This window comes from Nycticebus coucang, chromosome 21 (assembly GCF_027406575.1).
Source record: "Nycticebus coucang isolate mNycCou1 chromosome 21, mNycCou1.pri, whole genome shotgun sequence".
Classification (NCBI taxonomy): domain Eukaryota; kingdom Metazoa; phylum Chordata; class Mammalia; order Primates; family Lorisidae; genus Nycticebus; species Nycticebus coucang.
In genome coordinates, this window is record NC_069800.1 from 17,323,273 (window position 1) to 17,351,134 (window position 27,862).

General features: G+C 40.3%; 1 protein-coding gene and 1 non-coding gene across 3 annotated transcripts in view; one reads left to right on the forward strand and one right to left on the reverse strand.

Moving 5' to 3' along the window:
- The window catches only part of KAT14 (lysine acetyltransferase 14), a 48,382-nt gene that overhangs the window by 17,332 nt on the left and 3,188 nt on the right, over nucleotides 1-27,862 (reverse strand). For both annotated transcript variants that reach the window (XM_053574123.1, XM_053574122.1), the window contains exons 3-6: nucleotides 21,639-21,760; nucleotides 5,854-6,035; nucleotides 1,658-2,074; nucleotides 961-1,529 (exon numbers count right to left, since the gene is read on the reverse strand). In XM_053574123.1, the coding sequence (XP_053430098.1) occupies nucleotides 961-1,529; nucleotides 1,658-2,074; nucleotides 5,854-6,035; nucleotides 21,639-21,760 (1,290 nt within the window). The remainder of the gene's footprint in view (nucleotides 1-960; nucleotides 1,530-1,657; nucleotides 2,075-5,853; nucleotides 6,036-21,638; nucleotides 21,761-27,862) is intronic.
- On the forward strand, nucleotides 9,303-9,404 carry LOC128574322 (U6 spliceosomal RNA). Its single transcript, XR_008376699.1, has one exon. It is a non-coding gene; the product is annotated as a U6 spliceosomal RNA (small nuclear RNA).

A 27,862-nucleotide genomic window follows, 5' to 3' on the forward strand; every position in this document is an offset into this window, starting at 1 on the left:
TGGTCTACAGGGCTCAATATCCAAGTAGCAAGGAAATTCTAAAAAAAGAGAACCAAGAAAATAGAAGACAGGAAATTAAGACTTTTCAGAACTCAGGAATAAGAGTTTCAAATTGAAAGGGCCCACACACCACATGCCCAGCACAAGGAAAGAAACAGGCCCCACATATGGTGTATCACTGAATAGGATCAGAACTGGCAATAAAGAGACCACTAACGTCCCAAGAAGACAACACAGAAATGTGCAAAGACTCCAAACAGGGAATTCTCAGACAACCAAGAAACTTTAGTGTTTAACCTCACCTGTAATCAAAGTACTGTCAATAAAAGATTTCACTTTACAGCCATTAGCAAAACTTAAAGGCTAGTTAGTATTAACTGGTAGCAAAGACAGAAATGAGTCCTCTTGTTCCTCTCAGTGGGACGGTATATGCTGGCAGCTCTGAGTGGAATTAATTTAGGTTCCCCGGACACCACACCGACCCCCTGGCTGCTATTTCTTCATGCTGTTCCCTAACTACATAGATGTTTACACACCTTCACATCCTGCTCAGCATAATACCCAGTACATCGCATGTCCTCAATATAGCTGCCAGTTGAAACTACGACACACACCATGTACAGCTCCCCTCAGAGACTGAGAACTATAAAGAAAACTTCCAGGTTCTGTGCGTATGTATCTATGTATCTGTGTATATAGACACACACACATATATATTATACACATAAAGCCCAAATGCCCAAGGGAAAAGAAAAACCCAGATGTATTAAAGAGTATTTATACTGAACAAATTCTAAAAATAAAGCCCAAAATTTTTATATTTTTCTCCCTTGCTCTTCTCTCCTCTCCCTCTACATGACTCATGATTTTAACAGTCACGGCCTAACTGTGTCTACTGCCTGGTGCCGCCTGCCCCACCTCTACCCCAGGCCCGCAGCTTAAGAGCCCGTGCACATTCACCTGGTACCGATCAAGGATTCGGAAGTCCTGACAGGTAGTTCGGTATGTGGCTTGTCCAGCAGGAAGCCTAGAAACTCCTCCTTCTTTGGCCCCATAAATTCCATCAACTAACAGAAGGGCAGCATTAACAACTTGATCCAAGTCAAAAAGTGGTAATCCCCTATCCCTTTTGGCTTGTCTGACAATCAGTTTCCGCTTCAGTCTCCGAGCCTCTGGCGTCATGGCAACAGCACTGGGACAGGCCTCCAGCCTCTTGAGAAGCAGCTTTTCCTCATAGATGCTCACAGGAGTGTACTTGCGCCCTTTAGGTTTCGTGTCCTTCTCTAGTTGAGGCTTCCTCTTTTCCCGAGTCCTTATTTGCAAAGAAGTATTTGAATCTGTGTCTTCGCTGTCCATGTCCATCCTGTCGGGCTTTTCCTCCTCACTCTCTACCTCCTGCTTTATCTGTTCAGGGCCTCTGACCTTCTTTCTGCCCCCAACCACTGGACCAGAAGCTGCTGCCCCAGCAGGGGGTGGAACATACTCCATTCCTGGGTCTATGACTCCATCACCCTCCATTTCATCATCATCTAAACAGAGCATAAAATATTGTCAAGACATAAGAAGAAATGTAGAGCACACAACCCATGGGTGAAAACTCAGATATTTACACCATGGTCCACACCTAAAATAAAAGACCAAAGCAAGTAGGTCTCACCATGGAACAAGGCTTGAGGGGGCATCACATCTGGAATCAGATCTGCTTCGGAAAGCAAGCTAGGCGTGGCAGAATGAGAGGCCGGCGTCCCTGGGGCAGAGAAATCCAGAGATGGAGAAGGAGATGGGCTTGTTAGCGGGGTGCGGTCAGAGGAGCTCAAGGATGAAAAGTCAATCACTTCTCCTTTCTCAAGAATCACATCTGGCCTGCGGCCACGGCTTATAAACTTTACAGGAGTGGAAGACGTGCTCCTGTCAAGAAAGCCAGCTGCTTCTTTCTGGGCTCTTCTAATGTCTTTGGCTTCCTGAGTTCGAGATCTTTTCTCTTTCAATTCCATAGCAGATTCTACAGGATTCCGACTTGCCCGTTTTCGAAGTCCCTCAACAGTAATGATTGGATCTAAAGTTGGTTTTGAGGCTGCCAGAACAGAACAAACACAGGTTAAATAATCCCTTCTCCAAATACATGGGACCAAGCACGTTTTGGATCTCAGAATTTTTCAGATTTAGGAACATTTGCATTACACTTACTAGTTGACCATCCCAAACCTGGAAATCCAAAACCGAAAATGCTCCAATGAGATTTTCTTTGAGTGTCATGGGAGTGCTCAAAAAGTTTTGGATTTCACAGTGCTTTAGATTTTAAATTTTTGGATTTGGGATGCGCAACCAGTATCTATATTTTAAAATAACTATATCACTTGAGTTTCACTTCCTAATTATAGTGAGCCTAGTATCATGTTTAATATAGAGAAATGTTCAATGAATGCCTTAAAATAAGACTTAAGTATCTCTTCAAGAATAAGAAATTACAATGTAAATTTAAACAATTCTTTTACTGCTGGGAGAATGGGGACTGAAGACCCCATTCTTGGCAAAGGAAAGCACCCCCAGAAAAAGAGGAAAACTAAAAAGTAAGCTGAGTGAGTCGGAACAAAGAAAAGTCAGTTTCCATTTAAACTAGCCATTGCTAACAAGCTTCTTGCCTTTTCTGAAATTCTAGCCTGTTGGGGATATAGCTTACAAATACCCTATTGGGTCTGTGAGCACTCTGAGGAGAGTAATGGCTATAGAAAAGTCTATACAAGTCCTAGAAAAAGGTACATCCTCTAGGGGGTTTCCTGCCCATTAAATAGGCAAAGGAGATACCCAGTGTGGAGATTTGCATTTGCCTGGGGCAGAGAACAAGAGTAGCTCCAGCTCTGAAATATGGGCAGAAGAGCTTATATCCCTTATAGCAGAGGAAAATCCTCTGTGGTGCTGATGGGAGGAAAATGCCTCCCTCCCCACCAATCCCTCAGAGGAGATTAATGCTGATGGCGTTTTACTCCACAGAGAACTAGTGAAGCTTAACACCTCCCTAAAAATCTGTGTGTGTGACCTCAAGCAGGAGGCTCTCCCAATATAAAGCTCAGATTTCAGATTACTGAAGGCCACCTTTAAGGTTAATTATAACAACAATAAAAGCTGATGATCAATCTGAGAAACTGCTGATGTTTTTTGTTCCCGCCCTCATCTTACCCTCTGGGTAAACAGACTCTAATAAAAGCAGAGTGGAGGGCGGCGCATGTGGCTCAGTGGGTAGGGCACCAGCCTCATCCATATACAGAAGGCGGTGGGTTTGAACCCAGCTCGGCCAAACTGCAAACAAAAAATAGCTGGGCATTGTAGTGGGCACCTATAGTCCCAGCTACTCGCCTGGGGGCTAAAGCAAGAGAATTGCCTAAGCCCAGGAGTTGGAGGTTGCTGTGAGCTGTGATGCTACAGCACTCTACCAAGGGCAATAAAATGTGACTATGTCTCAAAAAAAAAAAAAAAAAAAATGCAGAATAGAGCAAATACTCAGTGCCGTTGCTGGAATCCCACAATGGGCAATGGACCCCTGAGCTCCCGCTTTTAATTCTAGTCTATGTCTCTTATCTTTCTTTACCATCACTTCTAACTCTGTATTTCTTCAGTGGATCACCGCCAGTTTCCAAGGTCTCAGCAGACACAGCTCTGGGGCAGGACCCCGATATCTTACCTACTGCAATTGGCAAACATTAAAAGCTTCGGTAATCCACAGCAAGAGATATGTAGAAATAAGCATCTTCGTGTCTTTTAGAATGACACAAATTTTTTATTACACCTTCTTGGAGGATAACTTGGCTAAACTACCTACAATTTTGAACAAATACAGGCAGTACCAGAGTTTACAAACACCCAACTTACATACAATTCACACTTACGAAGGGAAGCTATTACAGCAAGTCCTCAAGTTACAAACATACAACTGATATACAACTTGCATTTATGAACAGAGGCTATTACAGGTAACAGGTAAATTATCTGTTCCAGTTTGCATACTAATTCAACTTAAGAACAAACCTATAGAACCTATCTTGTTTGTAACCCAAGGACTGCCTGTATGTCCTTTGATATAGCAATTGTTTCCAGGAATTTATCACAATTTTCACATGTACACAAATTTGTAAAATTGTCACACTGTTTAAAATAACAATAATTTAAAAAAGTAGAAACAACCAAAATTCCATTATAGGGGAGTGGTTTAATAAGTTATCATACAGCCATATAATGAAAGCAGTGAAGTAAAATAGGGTAGATCTATATGTACAATTATAGGAAAATGTCCCAGGTGCACTGCTAAGTGGGGAGGAAAAGGAGAACAAGTGCCACAGCATGAGGATATTTACATTTGTTTGTTTGTTTGTTTGTTTTGAGACAGAGTCTCACTACGTCACCATTGGTAGAGTGCATAGCATCACAGCTCATAGCAACCTCAATTTGGGCTTAAGCTATTCTCTTGCCTCAGCCTCCCAAGTAGCTGGGATTATAGGCGCCCAACACAATACCTAGCTGTTGTTTTTTTGTTTTGGTTGTCACAGTTGTTTAGTAGGCCCTGGCTGAGTTCAAACCCACCAGCTTGTGCATGTGGCCAGAGCCGTAACCACTGTGCTATAGGCTTTACGTTAAAAAAAAAGAAGAAGAAGAAGAAGAAGAAAATGCTTAAATATGCTGAAATTATTTCTAGATGTATTTATAAAAGATAACAGTGGTTACTCTGGAAAGTGAAACTATAGTCAGGGGGCCAGTTAACTTTCAGACTTTACATCCTTAAATACTATTTGATCTTTTACCAATTACATTTTCTTTTAAATGTAAAATTTCATTAAAACTCTTTGATTGTAAGAACAGATCAAGCTGGGTGGGGTGGCTCACACCTATAATCCTAGCACTCTGGGAGACCAAGGTGAATAGATTGCTGGTCTTAGGAGTTCAAGACCAGCCTGAGCAAGGCTGAGATCCCATCTCTAAAAAGACATAGCCAGGCATTGTGGCAGGTGCCTGTAGTCCCAGCTACCTGGGAGGCTAAGGCGAGAGCATCTCCTGAGGCCACAGAGTTTGAGGTTGCTTTGAGCTATGATGCCACAGCACTCTATTGAGGATGACAAAGTGAAACTCTGTCTCAAAAATACATACATAAATAAATAAAATAAAAACAGATCAATATATGATAGTAAGGAGTTATTGTTAATTTTCGTTTAATGTGAAAATGACATTAAGATTAGGCTGCAAAGGCTTGGTGCCTGTAGCTCAGCGGCTAGGGCGGCAGCCACATACACCAGAGCTGGCAGGTTCGAATCCAGCACTCTCCCCAGGGCAACAGAGTGAGACCCTGTCTCAAAAAAAAAAAAAAATAGAAAAAGTTTAGCACACTGACTGCCACAGTAGAAAAAAGATTTTTTTCCTTGGGGCCATAGTAGGTCAAAATGGGTCAAGAGATATGTGAGTTGTATGTGCTTCATGAGGCCCCAGGCTCAAAACTAGCCTAAGTTAAATACAACTTATATGGTAGTTAATGTGTTCAAAACATTAGACCTGCCTGAGCAGGAGGTTGCTGTGAGCTGTGAAGCCATGGCACTCTTCCAAGGGTGACAAAGTGAGACTCTGTCTCAAAAAAACTGTGTTCAAAACAAAAATCAGATGGAAAGCACTGAACTTTTCAGGTACCAAAGGAAATTTGTAACTTGATGACCAAATGATTCAATGTTTTTATATAGTATTTCTATATAGCAGGCAAAGCAAGTGTCATAGAACCATCAAGCAGGGTAACTCAAGAGAGCCCTGGGAGCTCAGCCTGACAAACACAGGACTGTCTCCGAAGCTCACACTTACGTACTGTTCACACAACAGTACCTTTTACTTTCAAAGAAGAGGCAGACAACTTCTCTCCTTCAGGTTTCATTGTCGGGGGCCTGTTATGAACAAGTTTCCACCATCCTGGTTCTCCAAATTCCTGAGCACCAGAACGGAAGTACAGGGGGCTTCCCACACTGAGGCAGCCTGCTACCGTGCTCCACCACGTTGACGTCTTTTTCCTAGAGTCCAAGAATTTAACAGTTATTGGCATTTCACTTGAATCGTTAGACACTCTATGAATACTCTCTGTAACTCCTGGCCTGTGATATGCAATAGAACCTCCAACTGTTGAAGGAACAGAGAATGAGAGTCAACAGAAAGGCCCAAGAATCTGGCTGGCTTCAAATCCTGGCTCTACCAAGCAGGCAGAATGGGGACCAATGACCTCATCCTTGGCAAGGGAAAACACCCCCAGAAAAAGGGAGGGATGGAGAAATAAGTTGAGCAAGGCAAAACAAAGAAAAGTCATCTAGTTTACCTTTTAACCAGTTGCTGCTAAATTTCTTAACTTAGCAGTTTCCTGCTCAGGGGATACAGCTTGCTAACACCCCTGCTGGGTCTGTGAACACTCTGAAGGAATTAATGGCTGCAAAGGAAGCTGTGTGCAAGGCCTAGCAAGAAACATTAACTAGGCCGTTTCCTGCCCAGTTTAACAGTCAAAGCAAATACCCACTGTGGAGATTTGTACTTGGCCAGGACAGAGTTCAAGACAACAGCGTAGGCCCTGAAATACAGGTAAGAGGACTTACATCCATCATAGAGGACAATGCCTCTGGCTTGGAGATGAGAGGAAAATTCCTCTCTCTCACCAGTTCTTTTTTTTTTTTAACTTTATTGAAATTAATATGAGGATACAATATTTAGGTTACACTGTTCTCACATTCAGGGTAAAGTTCCATTTGTAGAGGAGCCCCTCACCCGGGGGGCCTGTTATACACCCTCACGATGTGCACATCAGGTGAGATCCCACCTCATGCCCTCCCTCTTTCTGCCATACATCCTCCCCGCCCCACCTCCAAACTGGATATAATAGTGTTTTATTGTTCTTAGGAACATGTACTTGTTTATATATTGATTTCATATTAGTATGGAGTACATTGGATATTCATCTTTCTATTCTTGTGATACTTTACTAAGAAAAGTGTATTTCAATTCCATCCAGTTAAATGTAAAAGATGTAAAATCCCCATCTTTTTTAATGGCTGCATAAAATTCCATGGTATACATATACCACAGTTTATTGATCCATTCATGGGTTGATGGATACTTGGGCTGCTTGCAATTATGAATTGAGCCACAATAAACATTCTAGTGCAAATGTCTTTGTGGCAAAATGATTCATATTCTTCTGGGTAGATACCTAGTAATGGAACTGCAGGATTAAATGGAAGGTCTACATTTAGATCGTGGTCTACATTTAGATCTTTCTTTCCAAAAGGGCTGTATCAGTTTGCAATCCCACCAGCAGCATAGAAGTGTTCCTGTCCCACCAATTCTTCAGAGAAGATTGACGCCAGAGGGTTTTACTCCACAAAGAACTAGCAAGGATTAACACCCCCCCCCCCCCCCCCCCAGGAATCTGTGTGTGCGACCATAGAAAGGAGGCTGCCCCTACACAGGCTCAGGTTCTGGATTTCTCAAGAGTGCTCAGACCCTTAAAGTTAATGATTATAGAAACAATAGGAGCTGATATGCTTTTACTCAGAGAAACTGCTGCCATCTTTGTTCCCTTCCTCAGATTATCTTCTGGGCTAACGAGCAAATAGCCTTCAATAAAAGCTGAGTGGAACAAATGCTCGGAGCCATGGAACCCCACAAATGGGTGGTGGTCCCTGTGTTCCCACATTTGTAAATTCTATTCTGCGTGTCTTGGCCCCTTGTCTTTCGTAGTTTCTAACTTTATACTTCCCCAGTCAATTACAGCCAGATCCAAGGTCTTAATGGACCCTGCGCCTGGCACGGAACCCCGGCATCATCACCTTTCAGCTGCCTCAGATTTTTCATCGGTAACATCAGGATAACAGAACTTATCTTACAGGGCTGCTATGAGGATTAAATGAAATACAAAAAACATAAAACACTTATCACCACAATCATCATGATTATGGAATTCTACAGGCTAATTTTAATTATGTTTTTATATGAGAATTAAATGACCTCTCAAGAAATAAAGTAACTAAAAAACAATACTCCAAGACTGCACATTTTTTTTTTTTTTGTAGAGACAGAGTCTCACTTTATGGCCCTCGGGTAGAGTGCCATGGCCTCACACAGCTCACAGCAACCTCCAACTCCTGGGCTTAAGCAATTCTCTTGCCTCAGCCTCCCGTGTAGCTGGGACTACAGGCGCCCGCCACAATGCCCGGCTATTTTTTTTTTTTTTTTTTTTTTTGGTTGCAGTTTGGCCGGGGCAGGGCTTGAACCTGCCACCCTCGGTATATGGGGCCGGCACCCTACCGACTGAGCCACAGGCGCCACCCAAGACTGCACATTTTTTAACCAAGAAACAACACTCCAATATTGCACACTTTGTGATACAAGTAAATCATCAGCCCTGGTAATAGCTCACTTTACCCAAGAATAGCGCATTCTCAGTCTGCTCCTATCTGCCCTGATGTACTATTATAGTAATAAAGCTACTTGTATGTTCTACAAACAGGCATATACCACCTGGCAAAACAAAAACACATGCAAAGTATCAACCATTCAGGTTCCTCTTCAAAATTCTTTCAAGGCAACTCTTGTACTTCTACTTTAACCACATAAGTTACCAGAAATCCTAAAAGATAGTATTTCATAAGAAAATCAGTGTAATGGTTGGAAAATATTGCTGGAAAGGCAAAGTAAACAGTTCTGACGAACAAAGGTGCACTTGAAGACACAGAAAATAAACAAACTTCAGTAGGTCTGAGCACTCTCTGAGGCAGAGAGGACATCTTAGCTTCTACCCCAACCTTTCTGTCCCAGAGCACCCCTCCCACATTCTCACCTCTTTCTAAACTAAGGGATGAAGCCAGGATAGAAACCATTCCACTTGCTTTCTCACCCCCACCTATCACTTGAAGATCATTCTGTCAAGGAAGGATATTCTAACTTGGCCATCAGGGTTCTAAAAAATACTAACAAAAAAGAAGATGCCACATCTCCAACACAGTTGAAATAAAATTCCTCAGGGCTTGCCTATAGCAGTGATTCTCAAAGTGAAATTCAGGGACCCCCGGAGCCCAAGCCTTTCAGGATCTATGAAATTAAAATTATTTTCATAACATTAAGATGTTTAAATATCTTTTTCAATTTAACTCTCTTAAAAGCATGCAGAGTAGTTTTCCAGCAGCTACATGACAGGTGATATCCAACAGACTCCATGCAGAAACGGATATGAGAACCTAGTTGTCTTCTATAAACTAGTCTTCAAAGAGATTTGCAAAAATAAAAAACAATGGCATGCTTGCTTCAGCAGCCCATATATTAAAATTGGAATAGTACAGAGAAGATTAGCATGGCCCTGAACAAGGATGACACACAAATTCGAAGCATTCCGTATTTAAAAAAAAAAAAAAAACGATGGCATTTGTCTTGCTATTATTTTTTGTTTGGGAAAAAATATATTTTTTCATAAAAATATTTTAACATGAAATGGTTATTTTTTAAATGAATTAATATTTATAAAATTTTAATTTATAAAATGATAAATGTCAATAGCTATACCTAACATAAACAAAAGCTATTAGGCATCCTATTTCATGTTTAAGACATCAAAAGGCTTAACTCTCCCCTTCATGTGCCTTTTTTATTAAATCATTTGTCTTCTTCTTTTTTTTTTTTTGTAGAGACAGAGTTTCACTTTATGGCCCTCAGTAGAGTGCCATGGCATCACATAGCTCACAGCAACCTCCAACTCCTGGGCTTAAGCGATTCTCTTGCCTCAACCTCCCGAGTAGCTGGGACTACAGGCGCCCGCCACAACACCCGGCTATTGCAGTTCGGCAGGGGCTGGGTTTGAACCAGCCACCCTCGGTACATGGGGCCGGCGCCTTACCGACTAAGCCACAGGTGCCACCTTATTAAATCATTTTTCTATTTTTAATTTTTTAGAGACAAGGTCTTGCTATGTTGCCCAGGCTGGTCTTGAACTACTGGGTTCAAGTGATTCTCTTGCCTCAGGTTCCCATACTACTATTAAGAAGGTGCATGATCCACAAGAGAAAGCTCCGGTTTTGCCCAGGAGACAGACAGAGGTTGCTTTTCACCTTCTCAGAACAACTGACAAAGAGAAGCAACCCAAATGTCCATGTAAGGAAGAATGGATAAACACAATATAGTACATAGATAACATAGATATATAATAGATAATTATTCCGTCTTAAAATGAATTGAAGTCCTGTCTCATGCTACAACACGGCTAAACCTTGAGGACCTCATGCTGAGTGAAAGAAGCCAGTCACAAAATGACAGCTGCATATGACAGCTGCACATATGTTCCTACATATGTGAGGTGCCTAGAATAGTCAAAATCACAGGAAGAGAAAGCCTGGTAACTGCTCAGAACTGGAGGAGAGGAGAATGCAGAGTTGTTTAACGGATCCAGAGTTTCAGATCTGCAAGATGAAAAGCATCCTGGGGATCTTCAATCCGATCCAAAAATGTCTGTTTTCTTCACACTACTCAACTATACACTTAAAATGGTTAAGATACATTTTGTTATTTTTTTTACCACAATAAACAAATAATAAAAAGACTGACAAAGAGTCAAAAAAAAAAAAAAAAAAGTTACAACCCAATGTGTTATTCAGAGTGTGGAGGATGGGTACGCGTGCACTGAGGTGGGAGACAAACCGGTGTACACTGTCTAGAGGCTCCTTTCATAGTATTTATCAAAGTTCTGTGAATCCTGTGACCCTGCAAATTGACTTCTATCAAAAACATACAAAAGACATAGATACAAGAATGTTCTTCACAAGGTTGACTTAAAGGGAAGAAAACTAGAAATAACCTGAATGTTCATAAAATTAACAGCAGTGTTACAGGTTTACTTGTGTCCCCAAAGATGTGGAAACCCTAACCCCCAGTAGCTGTGACTGTGACCTTACACAGAAATAGTGATCAAGAGGAGATCATCAAGTTGGGACACTAATGCAAGATGACTGCTGTCCTTACACAAAGGGAGATTTGAACCAGAGAGTGAGCGGTGAAGACACAGGGAGAACACCGTCCACAAGTTGATACATGCCGGGGCCGAGAGAGGCATGGAATGCAGATTCTCCCTCACAGCCTTCAAAAGAAGCCAACCCTACAGATTCTGTGACTTCAGATTTCTAGCCTCTAGAACTGAGAGACCATCAATTTGTCATTTAAGCCATCCAGTTTGTGTTACTTTTGTTAAGGCATCACTTGCAAACTAATATAGCCAGCACAGACACACAACAAAGTATTAGTTGAATGAAATGGAATAAACTTGTTGCCAGGACATATGCACATACTGTATTTTGAAAGTCTCAAATAGCTTTTCCCCAAAATTTTTATTGAGATAAATTAGACTTACCACTATCTTAACCATTTCTAAATATGGAGTCCAGCAATATTAACTCATTCCATATTGTTATCCAACCATCTCCACCTTCCATCTTCAGAACTCTTACGCTAAACTAACTCAATAGCCATTAAGTAACAACCCCCAATTCTACCTCCCAACAGCCCCTGACAACCACCATTTTTTCTGCATCCATGATTTTCACTACCCCGAGCACCTCAGGTAAATGGAATCATACAGTATTTGTGTTCTTGTGACTGGCTTATTTCACTGATCAAAAGGTCCCCAAGGTGCATCTATGCCATAGCATGTGCCTAAACTTCTTACCTTTTTAAGACTGAGTAATATTCTATCGTATACACATACACACGCTTTGCTTATCCACTCACCTGCTGTTGGACACTTGGATTGTTTCCACATTTTAGTCACTGTGAATAAGGCTACTATAAACATGGATACACAAATATGGCTTTGAGACTTTGCTTTCAATTCTTTTGAGTATATACCCAGAATTGAAATTGCCAGATCATATAATTACATTTTTAGTTCTTTAAGGAACTGTTTTCCACAATGATTGTACAATTTTACATTCCCACATACACTGGACAAGGGTTCCAATTTCTCCACATCCTTAACAACAATTCAAAATCAGCCATTTTCTGATTTTTTTTATAGCCATCCTAACAGGTGTGAGGTAGTATCTTGTTGTAGTTTTGATTTGCGTTCCCCTAATGATTGATTTTCAGCATCTTTTCATTTGCTTATTGGCCATTTTACGTCTTCTTTAAAGAACTATATATTCAATTTCTTTACCCATTTTTATAATAATGGGGGAAGTGCAACGACAATGTTTGCTACCTCTTTGCACCTCTGTGATCAGAACCAGCAGTGATTACAGCAAACACTCCCAATCTCTGGAGGACAGGGTTCTTTTAGCCCACCCTGGATCCCACAAGCTGTGTGAAAGCTGCTCCAAGAACACACACAGCTCTCTCCCTAGGGCATGGCAGTGGGGAACGGTAGCTGCTACGGTGCTAAGAGCTAAAATTGACCAAAATTAACCACAGTTTGCTGTCCCAAGTCTTCCCCTGGGAAGTTACAAGCCTTCATTAGATTCCAGAATTCTCAAATAGTTATGTCAGTCAGAATCTGCCAGTTCACATGTTGTCCAGGTAGGAAGACATTCCTGACGCTTCCAACTTTGCCATCTTCCCAGGAACCTCCTCATATTCTTTTATGAAGTGTAAATATGAATATATTCTACCATAGGTCATCAACTCTAAGATGCGTTATCTTTAAGACATACCATTTTATGTACAAATAAGAAAGAGAACTAGCCACATTTAAATTATGACATTCCATCCATTATAACATATATCCAGCTGTGAGAGATATCAAAATTTGTACATCTTAAAATCAGCAAAATATGATCAGAGAATAAAGCATTCAAAATATGCTTCACAAATTAAAACTATACCTTCTAGAAGAATTGAAGGCCAGAATTAAAAAAAAGATTAAACGAACACATACACAATGAAAACTAGTCTACAATAATTAAGCTTTCACATACTTTTACTTATTTCTACAATGGTACATAAAATTATTTAGATTAGTCCGAAATAAATTTTATATTTCAATCTTAATAACACATTAAAAGCATAAAAGAAAAACCGTAAATATCTAAGAAAAATGTGTTCAAATTTAGAACTTCATTACACAGTATACAATTCTCTTAGATCCTGGGAAGCTCTAAGAGATAACCATGAGAAATGGTTATCAAGGCGGCACCTGTGGCTCGGTGGGTAGGGTGCCGGCCCCATATAACCGAGGGTGGTGGGTTCGAACCCAGCCCCAGCCAAACTGCAACAAAAAATAGCCGGGCGTTGTGGTAGGTGCCTGTAGTCCCAGCTACTCAGGAGGCTGAGGCAAGAGAATTGCCTGAGACCAAGAGCTGGAGGCTGCTGTGAGCTGTGACGCCACAACACTCTATAAAGGGCGACATAGTGAGACTCTGTCTAAATAAATAATGTTCACATGGATGGAGCTGGAACATAGTCTTCTTAGTAAAGTATCTCAAGAATGGAAGAAAAAGTATCCAATGTACTCAGCCCTACTATGAAACTAATTTATGGCTTTCACATGAAAGCTATAACCCAGTTATAACCTAAGAATATGGGGAAGGGGGAGAGGGAGAGGAGGAAGGGGGAAGGATGGACGGAGGGAGGGTAATTGGTGGGATTACACCTACGGTGCATCTTACAAGGGTACATGTGAAACTTACTAAATGTACAATATAAATGTCTTAACACAATAACTAAGAAAATGCCAGGAAGGCTATGTTAACCAGCATGATGAAAATATGTTAAATGGTATATAAAACCAATGTATGGTGCCCCATGATCACATTAATGTACACAGCTACGATTTAATAAAAAAAAAAAAAAAGAAGTGATAATCCCATCTACCACTGGGCAAGAGACATGAACAGAAACTCTGAAAAAGACAGATGAATGGCTAACACATGAAAAAATGCTCATTGTCCCTAATCATCAGAGAAATGCAAATCAAAACCACCCTGAGATATCACCTCACCCCAGTGAGACTGGCCCACATCACAAAGTCTGAAAGCTGCAGATGCTGGTGAGGATGTGGGGAGAAGGGAATACTTTTACACTGCTGGTGGGACTGTAAACTGATACAGCCTCTTTGGAAAGAAGCATGGAGAATCCTCAAAGGACTCAAATTAGATCTCCCATTTGACCCCACAATCCCACTTACACCCAGAAGAAAAAAAAATCATTTTATCAAAAGAATATATGTACTAGATTGTGTATGTACCTTAATTTACGGAAGTAACCTAAACCCCCATCGACTCAGGAATGGATTAACAAACTGGAGTACACAGACAGTGGAATACTATTCAGCCATAAAAAGATGATGACTTTACATCTTTTATATTAACCTGGATGGAATTGAAACACATTCTTCTCAGTAAAGGATCACAAGAATGTGACAGCAAATATCCAATGTATTCAACACTAATATGAAGCCAGCAGGCAATCTAATTCAGGCCAACGTAGGAGAAAAGCTCGTTTCAATTCAAGTTGAGTGGAGGGAAAATGGGGGGAGAAAGGGGAGTTTGGGGTGCTCCCACTGAATGGGCACAATGGAGGGGTATATGGCACAACTTCGGGATGCAGGACGTAAGTACAAGAAAGACTCTACCTAAAAAATTCCAGTATTATGATTTGGTTGTTTGTATCCTCACATTAACCCGAAATAAAAAATATTAAAAAAGAAACTAAGAAAAAAAAATTAAAGTCTTTAGTAACTATGAAAAAAATTTAACTTATATATAAATGTTCTTTACAGGCAGCTTCCCTCAAGCGATCCAGTAAACATTCAGATACAGAGATGTCTGAACAAGTGTTAACAAGTATTAACCACGTAGGGTGAGTGGTTTCAGGTGAGTCTTCCAATCACTGGTGAAACAGGACTTCCCACAGTGAGGGACAGCACTGTGGCAGGAAACCAGGTGCCAAAGAATCACACAGTAATTTCCAATTCTTTCACTCCTTTTGGTTACATGAAGGAGAAGTTTAATGCTTTAAATTCTCACTTAAACTGTAACCTCCCTTTTGACTAAAAAAGAAAGCTTCAGATGCTTTTACATGCCATGGAATCCAGCTATACTTTTAACAGTGTTGTTCTATTTTTAGTGTATTTATTTTTATATTTATATTCTATTTATGGAAAAGGATATGGGTTTCCCACTTACTATCATGATAAAAAGCTTCTTTTTAAAATTAAGGTACCGCCGGGTGCATTGGCTCACACCTATAATCCCAGCACTCTGGGAAGCTGAGGCGGGTGGAATGCCTCAGCTTAGGAATCCAAGATCAGCCTGAGCTGACTATTCTCTACTAGAATAGAAAAACTAGCTGGGTGTTGTGGCAGGCAGCTATAGTCCCAGCTACTCAGGAGGGAGAGCCAACGGGGTTACTTGAGCCCAAGAGTTTCAGGTTGCTGTGCGCCATGACACCAAGGCACTCTATCCAGGGCACAAAGTGAAACTCTCTCTCAAAAATAAATAAATAAAATAAAATTAATATGCTTTTTGGAAAAAAATGACAATGTTAGGAAAAGTTAACAATAATCCAGCTGATACACCATTGAGGCCAAAAATTACTAGTTTAAGAGTTAAACTATACAGAAAGTAGGGAGTAATTAATGCCTTTCTTTGGAGTGTTAGAAAAAGCCTTAACTGGATCCTCTCATAACATGCTCTAGAAATGAACAAATGAAACAAATGAACAACTTCTGTTAAAATCCAGTGATATCCTTAAAAACAGGGAATTTAAATCAAATTTCTCCCAGAAGATAATCCACTAGAAAGAACTGCACTTGGATCATGAACACATTCTAGGAGCTAAGTTTATCTGTTTCTCCCCTTTTTTATCCCTTATAAATGGGGCATGTTAAATTCCATAAATAGTACTGAATCATTAAACTAAAACAACAGATTTCCTTTCCTTATGAAAAAGAACCAGTTTTAAAGTCAATCCTTTTCTCAGCACCACTAATTCAAGAGCTAAAACAAACTCTTTTGTGAAAATATACTGAGTCTAGTCCATATTTTCCAGCTAAGCCTTCAGAAGGTCACTCCCCCTTTTAGCTTCCCTCTTTGTACTCTCAGTTAACATGAGCAAAGCTGTGGTTTCTCAGCACTTGAAGAAACAGAAGCTGTAGTGAGTTCAGGGTGAGGACAGGTACAAACTCCTTGCTCTGCCCTGAAGGATCAGAGCTTTTGTCCTGAGCTAATTATGCACCATTTATGAATCCTGCATGGGAATTCAGACAGCAACTAACAATCAGAATCTCAAACAAAATTCACCACTGGAGTAGAAAACTCGCTAGTTCCTAACAGCAATAAAAATCATGTTAGATCCTGGACTTTTAGTTAAAACTTTATGGTCTCAAGGTCTGTGCACTGGCATCTCTAAGTGTGATGAACCAAAGCAGAGCACACTTACGAAAACAGTCAATAGACTTCCCTAAGAAATATGAATAATACCAAAAAGTAAAAGAATGTCTACCTTCCAGAGATAAAAAAAATACTAATGGCATAAGGCTCAATTAAGAGCACTCTAAATGGGTGTCATCAGTCATCGCCATTATCTCCCTCTCCTGCCCTCTCATAAGGCACTTTTTTTAAAGAGACAGGATAGGTGAGACAAGTGCAAAGAGTAAAGGTGATTGGGAGGGGCTGAGGGGACTGTCCTCTGTGCAAGGGACTTTCTTTAGGCTCCCGGGCCCTGCCTGCCCCTATCGCCAGCAGAGGCAGGGAGGAGTGCAGTCCTACTACCTTCCTGAAAGGAGAGTTAAATATATTTATGGTGAGTCAGCTCCAAGATGACGAACTAGAGACATCTCCTCACCAGCCCCTCTAAGGAAGATCAGGGGGAGAGGACTCCAGCCACCTCTAACTGGATTGTCCAGCCCAGACACATCCTGAGAGCACTGTGAGACAATGAGGGACTCCAGGAACCAAGAAGGCCACTCCAATACCCAACCACAGAGACAAGGAAAATTAAGGAGAAGCAGGAAGACACTGGAGAAAGAAGAAGAAGGACATGAACAAGAAGAAAACATATATGAGGAACTAACAAAAACATTCTGGCAACATACGAAACCAGAACAGATCACTCCCCCACGTAAGGGATCAAGGGCAGCTACCAGAGAGGACCCCACCCACAGAGAAATCATGGACATGACAAAAAGAGAATTTAAGAGGATGGATGGCAAGAAAAATGAATTGATTTAAAGGGAAAGTGGTAACAACCAAAAGGAAAAGAAAAATTGACCCAAGAATTGAATGAAAGACATGATGAAATTAGAAAGGCTATATATCGGAGCTTAAGGAATTAAAGGAGTCATATAGGGAACTTAAATATGCAGTAGGAAGTATCAGTAACAGGTTAAACCACGCAGAAGAAAGAATTTCAGGGTTAGAGGATAGGATCTTGAACTAAGGCAGAGGATAGAGTAAAAGCTGAACAATCTCTTAGAAAATTATGGGACTTTACAAAGCATAGAAATGTTATGAATTTTAGGTATCCCTGAAGGAGAAGAGGAGCGACCCAAAGGCAGGGAAGCCCTGCTAGAGGATATCATAACTGAAAACTTCCCAAGCATCATCAAAGGCTCTGACACGCTCCTTTTACATGGATATCGAACCCTGGTTTGTCTCAATACAAACGTAGCAGCTCCTAGACACATTGTAATGAATATGGCCAGAAAAAGAAAAGAAAGAAAAGAAAATTCTGCAAGCAGCCAGGAGCAAGCACCAATTGACGTACCAGGGCAGAGCCATCAAGCGACAGCAAATTTTTCAGCCAAAACTTTTCAAGCCAGAAGAGTGGTCATTTACCTTTAACACAACAATTTTCAGCCCAGGATTCTGTATCCTACTAAACTAAGTTTCATATTCAATGGAGAAATCAAATCTTTTACTGACATGCAAACATTGAGGAAATTTGCCACAAGACCAGCTCTACAGGAAATACTCAGACCCGTTCTCCATATTGGCCATCACAATGGATTACCAATAAAGTAGACATCCAGAAACTAAAGTACAAAACCTAGCTTCCACAATGTGCAAGAGACAAAACTCAGCAATGGACCTTCACAAAATAAGACAAACAGAATTCCACCATACCTATCAATTCTCTCAATAAATGTGAATGGCATGAATAGCAGAAGACATTGACAAATGGAAAAATATACCATGCACTTGGCTAGAAAGAATCAACATTGTTAAAAATGTCTATACTACACAAAGTAATCTATATATTTAATACAATCTCCATTAAAATAACAACATCATACTTTGAAGAACTCAAAAAAAATTGTTCTTCATTTTGTACGGAGCCAGGAAAAAACCCACACAGCGAAGGCAATTCTTAGTAATAAAAACAAATCTAGAGGCATCACTCTACCAGACTTCAGGTTATATTACAAGTCCACAGTGATCAAAACAGCAGGGTACTGCCCAGGCAGGTGGCTCACACTTGTAATTCTAGCACTCTGGGAAGCTGAGGCAGTCGGAATGCCTAAGCTCACAAGTTTGAGACCAACCTGAGCAAGAGTGAAACTCCATCTCTACTAAAATAGAAAAACTAGCCAGGTATAGTGGTACACACCTGTAGTACCATTCCAGCTACTTGGAAGGCTGAGACAAAAGGATCGCTTAAGCCTAAGAGTTAGAGATTGGTGTGAGCTATGACACCACTGTACTCTACCTAGGGCAGCAGAGTGAGACTCTGTCTCAAAAAAAAAAAAAAAAACCCAGCATGGTATTGGCACAAGAATAGAGACAAAGGTGTATGGAACAGAATAGAAAAACTGGAGATAAAACCAGTCTCTTATTGCCATCTGATCTCCAATAACCCAAACAAAAGCATACACAGGAAAAGAATTCAACAAATGGTGCTGGGAGAACTGGATAACCACATGTAAAAGAGTGAAACTTGACATGCACTTCTCACCACTTACAAAAACTGACTCATGATGGATAAAAGATTTAAATCTAAGACTTAAAATAATAAAAATCCTAGAAGAAAGCATGGGAAAAACTCTTTTTTTTTTTTTTTTTTTTTTGTCATTGATTTCACATTTTATTCTCATTACATTGGATTGGGAGAGGAAGGAACTGTGCACAATGTACAGATTGTGCTAGTTTTTGTCTTTCAGATAGACAGGGATCCAGGTTCTAATTGTCTTCAGGTTCAGGATCTGTGTCAGTTATAGCGGACCACTGCTGCTGGGGAGTGGATACTATGAGGATTGCAGGAAAGAGGTATTGAACTGACCATGGAAAGTTCATGTTACAGGGCTGCCATCTGAGTGCCTCAGGATCCTCCATGTAGATCACATGTGGAGGAGCCCACAGTGGCCCCTCAAAGGGAATAGGCATGCCAGAGGCCTGGGGTTGGTATGCAGGAGGCAGGAGGTCAGCTACATCTGCATAGGGAGGATCTGATAGTTTTTCTGGTTTCTTGGTTTCTTTTTTTTTCTTTACTTCCTGAGGTTTTACCTGATTCTTTTGTTTCACTTCCTCCATTTTTACTCCTAGGTTCTCTCCTGGGACTCTTCACACTGCAGCTACAGAGCCTAACCCTGGGATGATGGAGAACTAACACTTACTCTTCCCTAATGGAATCCAGGAGTCAGGAGATGACCAAGCATGGAAATGTGTTTGCTCCTCTCTGCTTCTGGTGTATCTGGTATATCTGGGGAAAAACTCTTGATGATACCAGCCTGGGGGGAAATTTTATGAAGACGACTCCAATCACAACCACAAAAATAAACAAATGGAACTTAATTAAGCTGAAAAGCTTCTACACAGCTAACACAACAATTAAAGAAATAGAAAACCTTCAGAATGGCAAAAGATATTTTCTGACAAAGGATTGACTAGAACCTACAAAGAACTCAAATTAATCAACAAAAAAAGAGCTAACAACTCCATCTACCAGTGGGCAAGAGACATGAACAGAACCTTCTCTGAAAAAGACAAGATTAATTGTTAACAAACACATGAATAAATGCTCATCGTCCCTAATCATCAGAGAAATGCAAATCAAAACCACCCTGAGATATCACCAACCCCCAATGAGAATGACCCACCCCATGACGTCCAGAAGCTGCAGATGCTGGTATGAATGTGGGGAGAAGGGGACACTTCACACCTTTGGTGGGATTGCAAACTGATACAGCCTCTTTGGAAAGAAGCATGGAGAACCCTCAAAGAATTCAAATTAGACCTCCCATTTGACCCTGTAATTCTACTACTAGGCATCTACCCAGAAGAAAAAAAAAATCATTTAATCATATGGACATTTGCACTAGATTGTTCATCATAGCTCAAGTTACAATCACCAAGATGTGGCAACAGCCCAAGGGACCATCAACCCATGAAAGGATTAATAAACTGTAGTATATGTATACCATGGAGTACTATTCAGCCACAAAAAAGATGGTGACTTTACATATTTGCATTAAACGGAGTTGCAGAACATTCTCTTTAGTGAAGTATCACAAGACAGAAAAGCAAGTATCCAATGTATTCAATACTAATACAACGCCAATAGAGGAACTAATACCCATACAGGAGAAAACCTCAATTTAATTCAAGCTGGGGGGAGGAGGGAGAAGGGAGGGGGATTGGTATGCTCTCACCTAATGGGCACAGTATAAATGTATACGCGCTCCTCCTGGATGAGCGGTAAAATAAAAAAATTTTTTTAAAAAGAAATAGGATTGGCTCGGCACCTGTGGGTCAAGCAGCTAAGGCGCCAGCCACATACACCTGAGCTGGTGGGTTCAAATCCAGCCCAGGGCCCGCCAAACAACAATGATAGCTGCAACCAAAAAAACAGCCAGGAGTTGTGGCAGGTGCCTATAGTCCCAGCTACTTGGGAGGCTGAGGCAAGAGAATCGCTTAAGCCCAGGAATTGGAGGTTGCTGTGAGCTATGATGCCACGGCATTCTACCCAGGGTGACAGCTTGAGGCTCTGTCTCAAAAAATAAATAAATAAATAAAAAGAAATAGGATCACTGGGTGTGGTGGCTCTTTCCTATAATCAGAGCACTCTGGGAGGCTTTGCCTGGAACTTTGCCCTGGAAGTGAGAACAATGTAACCCAAATATTGTACCCTCATATTAATTTGAATAAAGTTTAAAAGAAAAAAAATAATCATGCTCAGTATAAACCAACACTTTCCTCTGGAAAAGGAATGAGAGAAGTACAGACACCCATACTTCCATAATAAGCATACACTGCCACTTTAATTTTAACTTAACATTTTCTGGAATTTCAAAAATTCTTTACAAATGTCACAAGCAGGCCAGGACTGGTGGCTCACACTTGTAATCCTAGTACTCTGGGAGGCCAAGGCAGGTGAACTGCTTGAGCTCACAAGTTCAAGATCAGCCTGAGCAAGAGAGAGACCCCCACCTCTAAAAAAAAATTGCCAGGCATGTTGGGCACCTATAGTCCCAGCTACAGGGGAAGCTCAGTTAAAAGTCCAGGAGTTTGAGGGTGCTGCGAGCTATGACTCCACAACACTTTACAGAGGGCACCAATGTAAGATTGTCTCAAAAAAAAGGTCACAAGTAAATACCCTAAATCTCTGTAATTTGTTCTTTACAAATTTTCCTTCAAGTATCATATTTTTAAAAATCACCTTACCTATTCCCTAGTAAAAAAGTCCAATGTTTCTCAATGAAAGCGCAGATATCTTCTTTCCACCTGAAATAACCTTGACGTCCACTTCCTTCCAAAGACAAGTTGTACATTGCCAACATGACAACCTGAAACACAAACAAAACACGGGCCAGGAAAACAGCATGATTAGGGATGTTAACCTTGAGGGGGAAAAGTTGGTCTGTTTTAGATTCTGAGTAGGAAGGGTGGTGAACAGAGGGGACAAGGGAAGTATAACACCTTGGAATATAAGCAGTGCAGATATGTTAGATTTTTGGTCTGTTTTAGGTTGGTCTGTTTTAGATTCTGAGTGGGAAGGGTGGTGAAAAGAGGGGACAAAAGTATAATACCTAGGAATATTAGCAGTTCCGTTCTTCCCTTTATTAGAGATTACTAACCTACCTAATTCTGTGCAGTTGTTCTGAGGGTGTTACAACGGCAGGACTGATGTGTGGTTGGACTTGATGGTTTTAAGAGAGTTGGCAACCAGATGATAAACAGGCGCTGTCTCAAACACCACCCCACCCTAACACTGCGCCCTAAATAAAGGGCTATCTAGTGGCCAGCAGGAAGCCTCCAGGTGCCTGCTCCAGCCAGCACGTTCTGATTGGAAAAGATACCCTTATTAAAAATTTTATTTTATTTTTTTTATTAAAAATTTTTAATGTCACCACTCTATACGTACTTTTCTAAGGTATTTAAAGGGTACAAACAACATTTTCAGAATTTCAAAGCTGAAGATAATCTCAGACACCATCTCCTCAGTGATTTATCTGTTTCTGTCAAAAATTTCTTCAAATGAAATCATTAGACATGGGACAGGGAACTGAAAGGACTGGCCATTCAGCCCATTCTCAGAGCACCAAGACACCTCCAGACCTCAGTGTGTGTGAAGCCTAATCTAATCCAACCTTATTGTAAGTTTAATTTTCATTAAACCATAACTTTATACATTTATGGGGTATGATGCGATTTGACATACCATGTGGAATGCTTACATCAGACTGATTAACATAACCATCACCTCATTTACTTTTTGTGGTAAGACATTTATAATTTACTCTCATTTGTTTTGAAATGTACCCTTGCATTGTGCTAATTTGGTGAGATTCTACCAACCCTCCCAACAGAAGAGGGGGGAGGTATTTTCCAGGAATATAAATGACATACGCTCACTCTAAAAGACCTCAGTAATATAGAAAAGAGCAAAGAAGGAGAAATAAATTGAAATCCAAGAAATTAATCACTTTCAACATAATGAAAGACTATCCTTTCAGATACTGCCCCTTGCATCTACATTCATATAGATGTTTTATTTATGTAGTTGGGGTTTTTTTGACTTGTCATAGATACTTTTTTTTTTATTTTCTCTATACATATACATGTGTTTAACTGCTTTCCACTTTTTGCCTTCACAAAATTAAAGAGGCTTAAAATTTAATAATAATAACAATGTTTAAGATAAGGACTAGAAACAAAAACCTCATAAAGAATGAAGATAAATACAATCAGAAAAGAAATCAGATGATTGCTGCAACAAAATATTAAGCAATAATAATAATAATGCAAAAAAAGTAGCATTCACATTGTCAGATAAAGGTATGTCTATCATAGAATGCTTTGACTCTGAGGTTCAATATGGAGTCATCAGTTAATGTCTTTATTTTTCCCGAAGTCTCAAAAAATAGAGAATATTTATTTTTATAAATAAAAATAGAAGGTAATTTCAAAAAAAGGATCATGCCAAATCTTATAGACAATAGAAAAAGAAGCACTTCAAAATCGTTCTACTTCATCTGGATATACCTGAAATTAAAATTGGAAAAAGTACACTATTATAAAGGGAAATTACGAACATATTTCACTTATAAATGAGGATGCAATATCCTAAACATATAAACAAGTTGAATTAAAAACTATTGTTCAAATAATGTACTTTGGTCAAAATTAAATCCAATTAGTGAATTAGTCACTATTTTCTTTTTTTTCCTTTCCCTCAGTCCTCCCTCCTTCTGTGTAGTCTCTCCTTTCCCCACCCCCCCCAGTGTCATAATTATCATTAATTGTCCTCATATCAAAGTTGAATACATAGGATTCATGCTTCTCCATTCCTGTGATGCTTCACTAAGAATAATGTGCTCTATCTCCATCCAGGTGAATACAAATGCTGTAACATCTCCATTTTTTTTAATGGCTGAATAGGATTCCATGGTATTACGTATACCATGGAATACTTGCCTATCTATTCCTGGGTTGAGGAGCATTTAGGCTGATTCCACATTTTAGTAATTGTAAATTGAGCTGCGATAAACAGTCTAGTACAAGTGTCTTTATAATAAAAGGGTTTTTTTTTCCTTCTGGGTAGATGCCCAGTAATGGGATTATAGGATCAAATGGGAGGTCTAGGTTGAGTTCTTTGAGGGTTCTCCATACTTCTTCCAAAAAGGTTGTATTAGTTTTCAGTCCCACCAGCAGTGTAGAAGTGTTCCTTTCTCTCCACATACGCACCAGCATCTGCAGTTTTGAGATTTTGTGATATGGGCCATTCTCGCTGGGGTTACGTGATATCTCAGGGTGTTTTTTTTTGTACAGACAGAGTCTCACTTTATCACCCTCGGTAGAGTGCCATGGCGTCACAGCTCACAGCAACCTCCAACTCCTGGGCTTAAGCGTTTCTCTTATCTCAGCCTCCCGAGTAGCTGGGACTACAGGCACAAGTCACGCCACAACACCCGGCTATTTTTTTGTTGTTGCAGTTTGGCCAGGGCTGGGTTTGTTCTTGCCTCCCTCAGTATATGGGGTCGGGGCCCTACCCACTGAGCCACAGGCACCGCGCTCTCAGGGTGGTTTTAATTTGCATTTCTCTATAATTAGGGATGATGAACATTTTCTCATATGTTTGCTAGCCATTCTTCTGTCTTCTTTAGAGAAGCTTCTGTTCATCTCTGTTCCCCATTGATGTATGGGATTGTTGGCTTTTTTCATGTAGATTAAGTTCTCTATAGATCCTAGTTATTAAGCTTTTGTCAGATTCAAAATATGCTAATATCCTTTCCCATTGGGTAGGTATGTAGTTTTATGTAAACAGACAAAACAATAGAAGCTATTCAAAACCATGTTTTCAACCTAATAAAAATCATGACTTACTTTGGGGCCAATGAAATTGAAAAGGGGACAGAGAATTCCCAAAAAAATCCTTAAATAAGCCTTATTTCTGTAAGGAGCACCCCGTGGCTTCTGGGAGGTGAGTGAACTGCAGTGAATGCCCCAGCACCTGTGTTCACAGCACTGCATTCCCGATGGTCCTTTGGGAAGACCACACAAAGGACCACACAAAGGACTGTGCCACACAGACTGGCCCAGTAGTTATCCTGCTTCTTCACTAGCCAAGATTCAATTTCCCCCATCCTAAAATTTACAATATTTACAAACAGTCTACCACACAATTAACCCCCAAACAGATTTTTCAAATGTCTTTCACTTATTTTCATATCCGGTCTACGCCAGCCAATAAATGTCTTCCTTAAATAGTTAATATTCTGGGTAGTTAGTGTGTAATCAGCAGTTTCATTGTGCAAAGATAAAAATGTTCTAAGATGGACAGTGGGGATGGTTACACAACAGTGTGTGAATGTATTTAATGCCACTGAACTATACACTGGAAAATGGTAAATTATGTTAGGCACATTTCATCACAATTTGGAAAAAAGTTACTGTTCAATAAATAGTTTAAGAAAATTAAGACAGAGCTTGGCCCTGTCTCAGACTCCAAGAGTACCTCAGAAACATGTACTCACTGATAATCTCAGCAGTAGGTATTTAAATGTGTTATTTTATTTCCAGTACTTTCCTGTATATGTATTTTATAAGTTAAGTTTTAAGTTAAAATTCACATACTTATTTGAAAATAACTTTTCCTCTTATCACTTGATATTTACTGGGCAAACAATATTCTAGTATATAAAGGACTTGTTTTTCCTCCTTTCCGGGAACGTGTGATCTAAAAGAAGGAATTCCAGTTTAGTTTTCTGCTCTTGAGATACAAGACTGAGCGCCCCAGTAAGGCAGCCAGCCTTGTGGACCAATGTATGCCCAGGGCCTGGCTCAGGGCTGGCAGGCACTCAGGGTCTACTGAAGAACACCTAGAAAAACAGTGAGCACAGACCATGCTCTTTACTTGTGAGGTAAGAATGAGGTGAGTACCTGGAAAAAAATGTAATATCTCCCTATTCTTCCCAAATGTTTTTGTTTTAGAAACAGTGTTTTGCTCTGTAACCCAGACTGGTCTCGAATCCCTGGTCTCAAGCAATCCTCCTGCCTAAGTCTCCCAAAATGGTGGGACTCCAGGCATGAGACACAACGCCCAGCCTCTTCCCAAACATTTAATAAAGCTTCTCTTATCCATCAAACATATTCACAAGGATCACCAAGGAGAAAGAGAACACAGAAAGGGGGCATAGCAGAAAGGGGCCTTTCAGTCAGGAGACCTGACCTTTTTACCATCGGTATTTTTTAATACAATTAAGATATTATTTTGTGTTGCAAACATTTCTACTTATTACTTCAATAAGTCAATAAATACAAAGTTTTTCTGAATCCAAAAAGCTTATTCTAAAAAAATTTTCAAAATAAACAAATACAAAGTTTAAAAGACAGAAAACCCACATTCCAATACAGTAAGTATTTGGAGGCACCCATGGAAGTCTACTCAAGACCAACCGAGTCTCTTTCAGGTCTTCAACGAGTGATGGGCTTTTTCAGATGCAACTAGAAACCCTGAGCATCTGGTTTACCAAGAACCAGCTGTGTGTCATCTAAGTTATCACTTCATCCTGCTGGGTTACTATCTACCATCAGTATGTCTTTTGGAAGGGACAAAATAAGTTATGTTAGTCTAATTAAACATGCAAATTGAACCAATATATACACTCTGAGCAATATAGGCAAAAACCAACTTTTATTTTCAAGAGAACTGCTACAGAACACTCAAATTCTTTGGGTTTTTTTTTTTTTTTGAGAGGGAGTCTCACTCTATCATCCTGGTTAAGAGTACAGTAGTGTCATCACAGCTCACTACAACCTTCAACTCTTCAGCTCAAGCAATCCTTCTGCCTCAACCTCCAGAGTAGCTGGGAAAACACCACACCTGGCTAACTTTTTCTATTTTTCGTAGATACTGGAGTCTCACTCTTGTTCAGGCTGGTCTCAAAATACTGAGCTCAAGTGATCCTCTCACCTCAGCTTCCCAGTACTAAGGATTATAGCCATGAACCACAGTGCCCAGCCAGAAAACTCAAATTACACATACTTGCTCTTCTTCCTTTTTTTTTTTTTTTTTTTTTTTTGAGACAGAGCCTCAAACTGTTGCCCTGGCTAGATGCTGTCGCATCACAGCTCACAGCAACCTCCAACTTCCTGGGCTCAGGCCATTCTCCTGCCTCCGCCTCCCAACTAGCTGGGACCATAGGCGCCCACCACAACGCCCGGCTATTTTTTGGTTGCAGCCATCATTGTTGTTTGGCGGGCCCGGGCTAGATTCGAACCTGCCAACTCAGGTGTATGTGGCTGGCGCCTTAGCCACTTGAGCCACAGGTGTCGAGCCTCTTCTTCCATTTTATAAATTTTATGAGAAACTACTTGAAGCCAAATACAAATCTGCCAGTGTGCACAAATGACAAGAATCTATTAATATGACCTTGCACAGACAAAGCATCCCAGGTACACCATGACATAAACATCCCAATACAACATGCATAAGACTACTCCCTCAATATAAACTTCCCTTCACTCTCTACTTACATAATTTCAGGCAAGTGAAAAAAGGTTTCCTAAATTTGCCATTGCCAGATGAAGATGTCCTAACGAAGCGGTGATGATTAGATAATAGTCTGAGGCTGCTAAAGCAACTTCAGCTGACAAGGAGCACTGTGACTAGCTCCTATGGTGTTGTCTAAAACCTTTCTTTCTGCCCTATTTCCTTCAAAGCAAAAAGTGCTGTGGATAATTATCCTATTTATCTCTTTATTATCTAAAATAAATATTGGCTGTCAGCTGCCTTAGGGCAGGGGCCTGCACTGTCTCCTTCACTACAGTAGTCCCCAGGCCTAGGATAGCACCGGGTTCACTACGGGCACTCAGTATTTAACTGAACATAAAAACTAGGTGATAATACAATTCATTTGTTTTTGAGCTTAAAAAGTACACACATA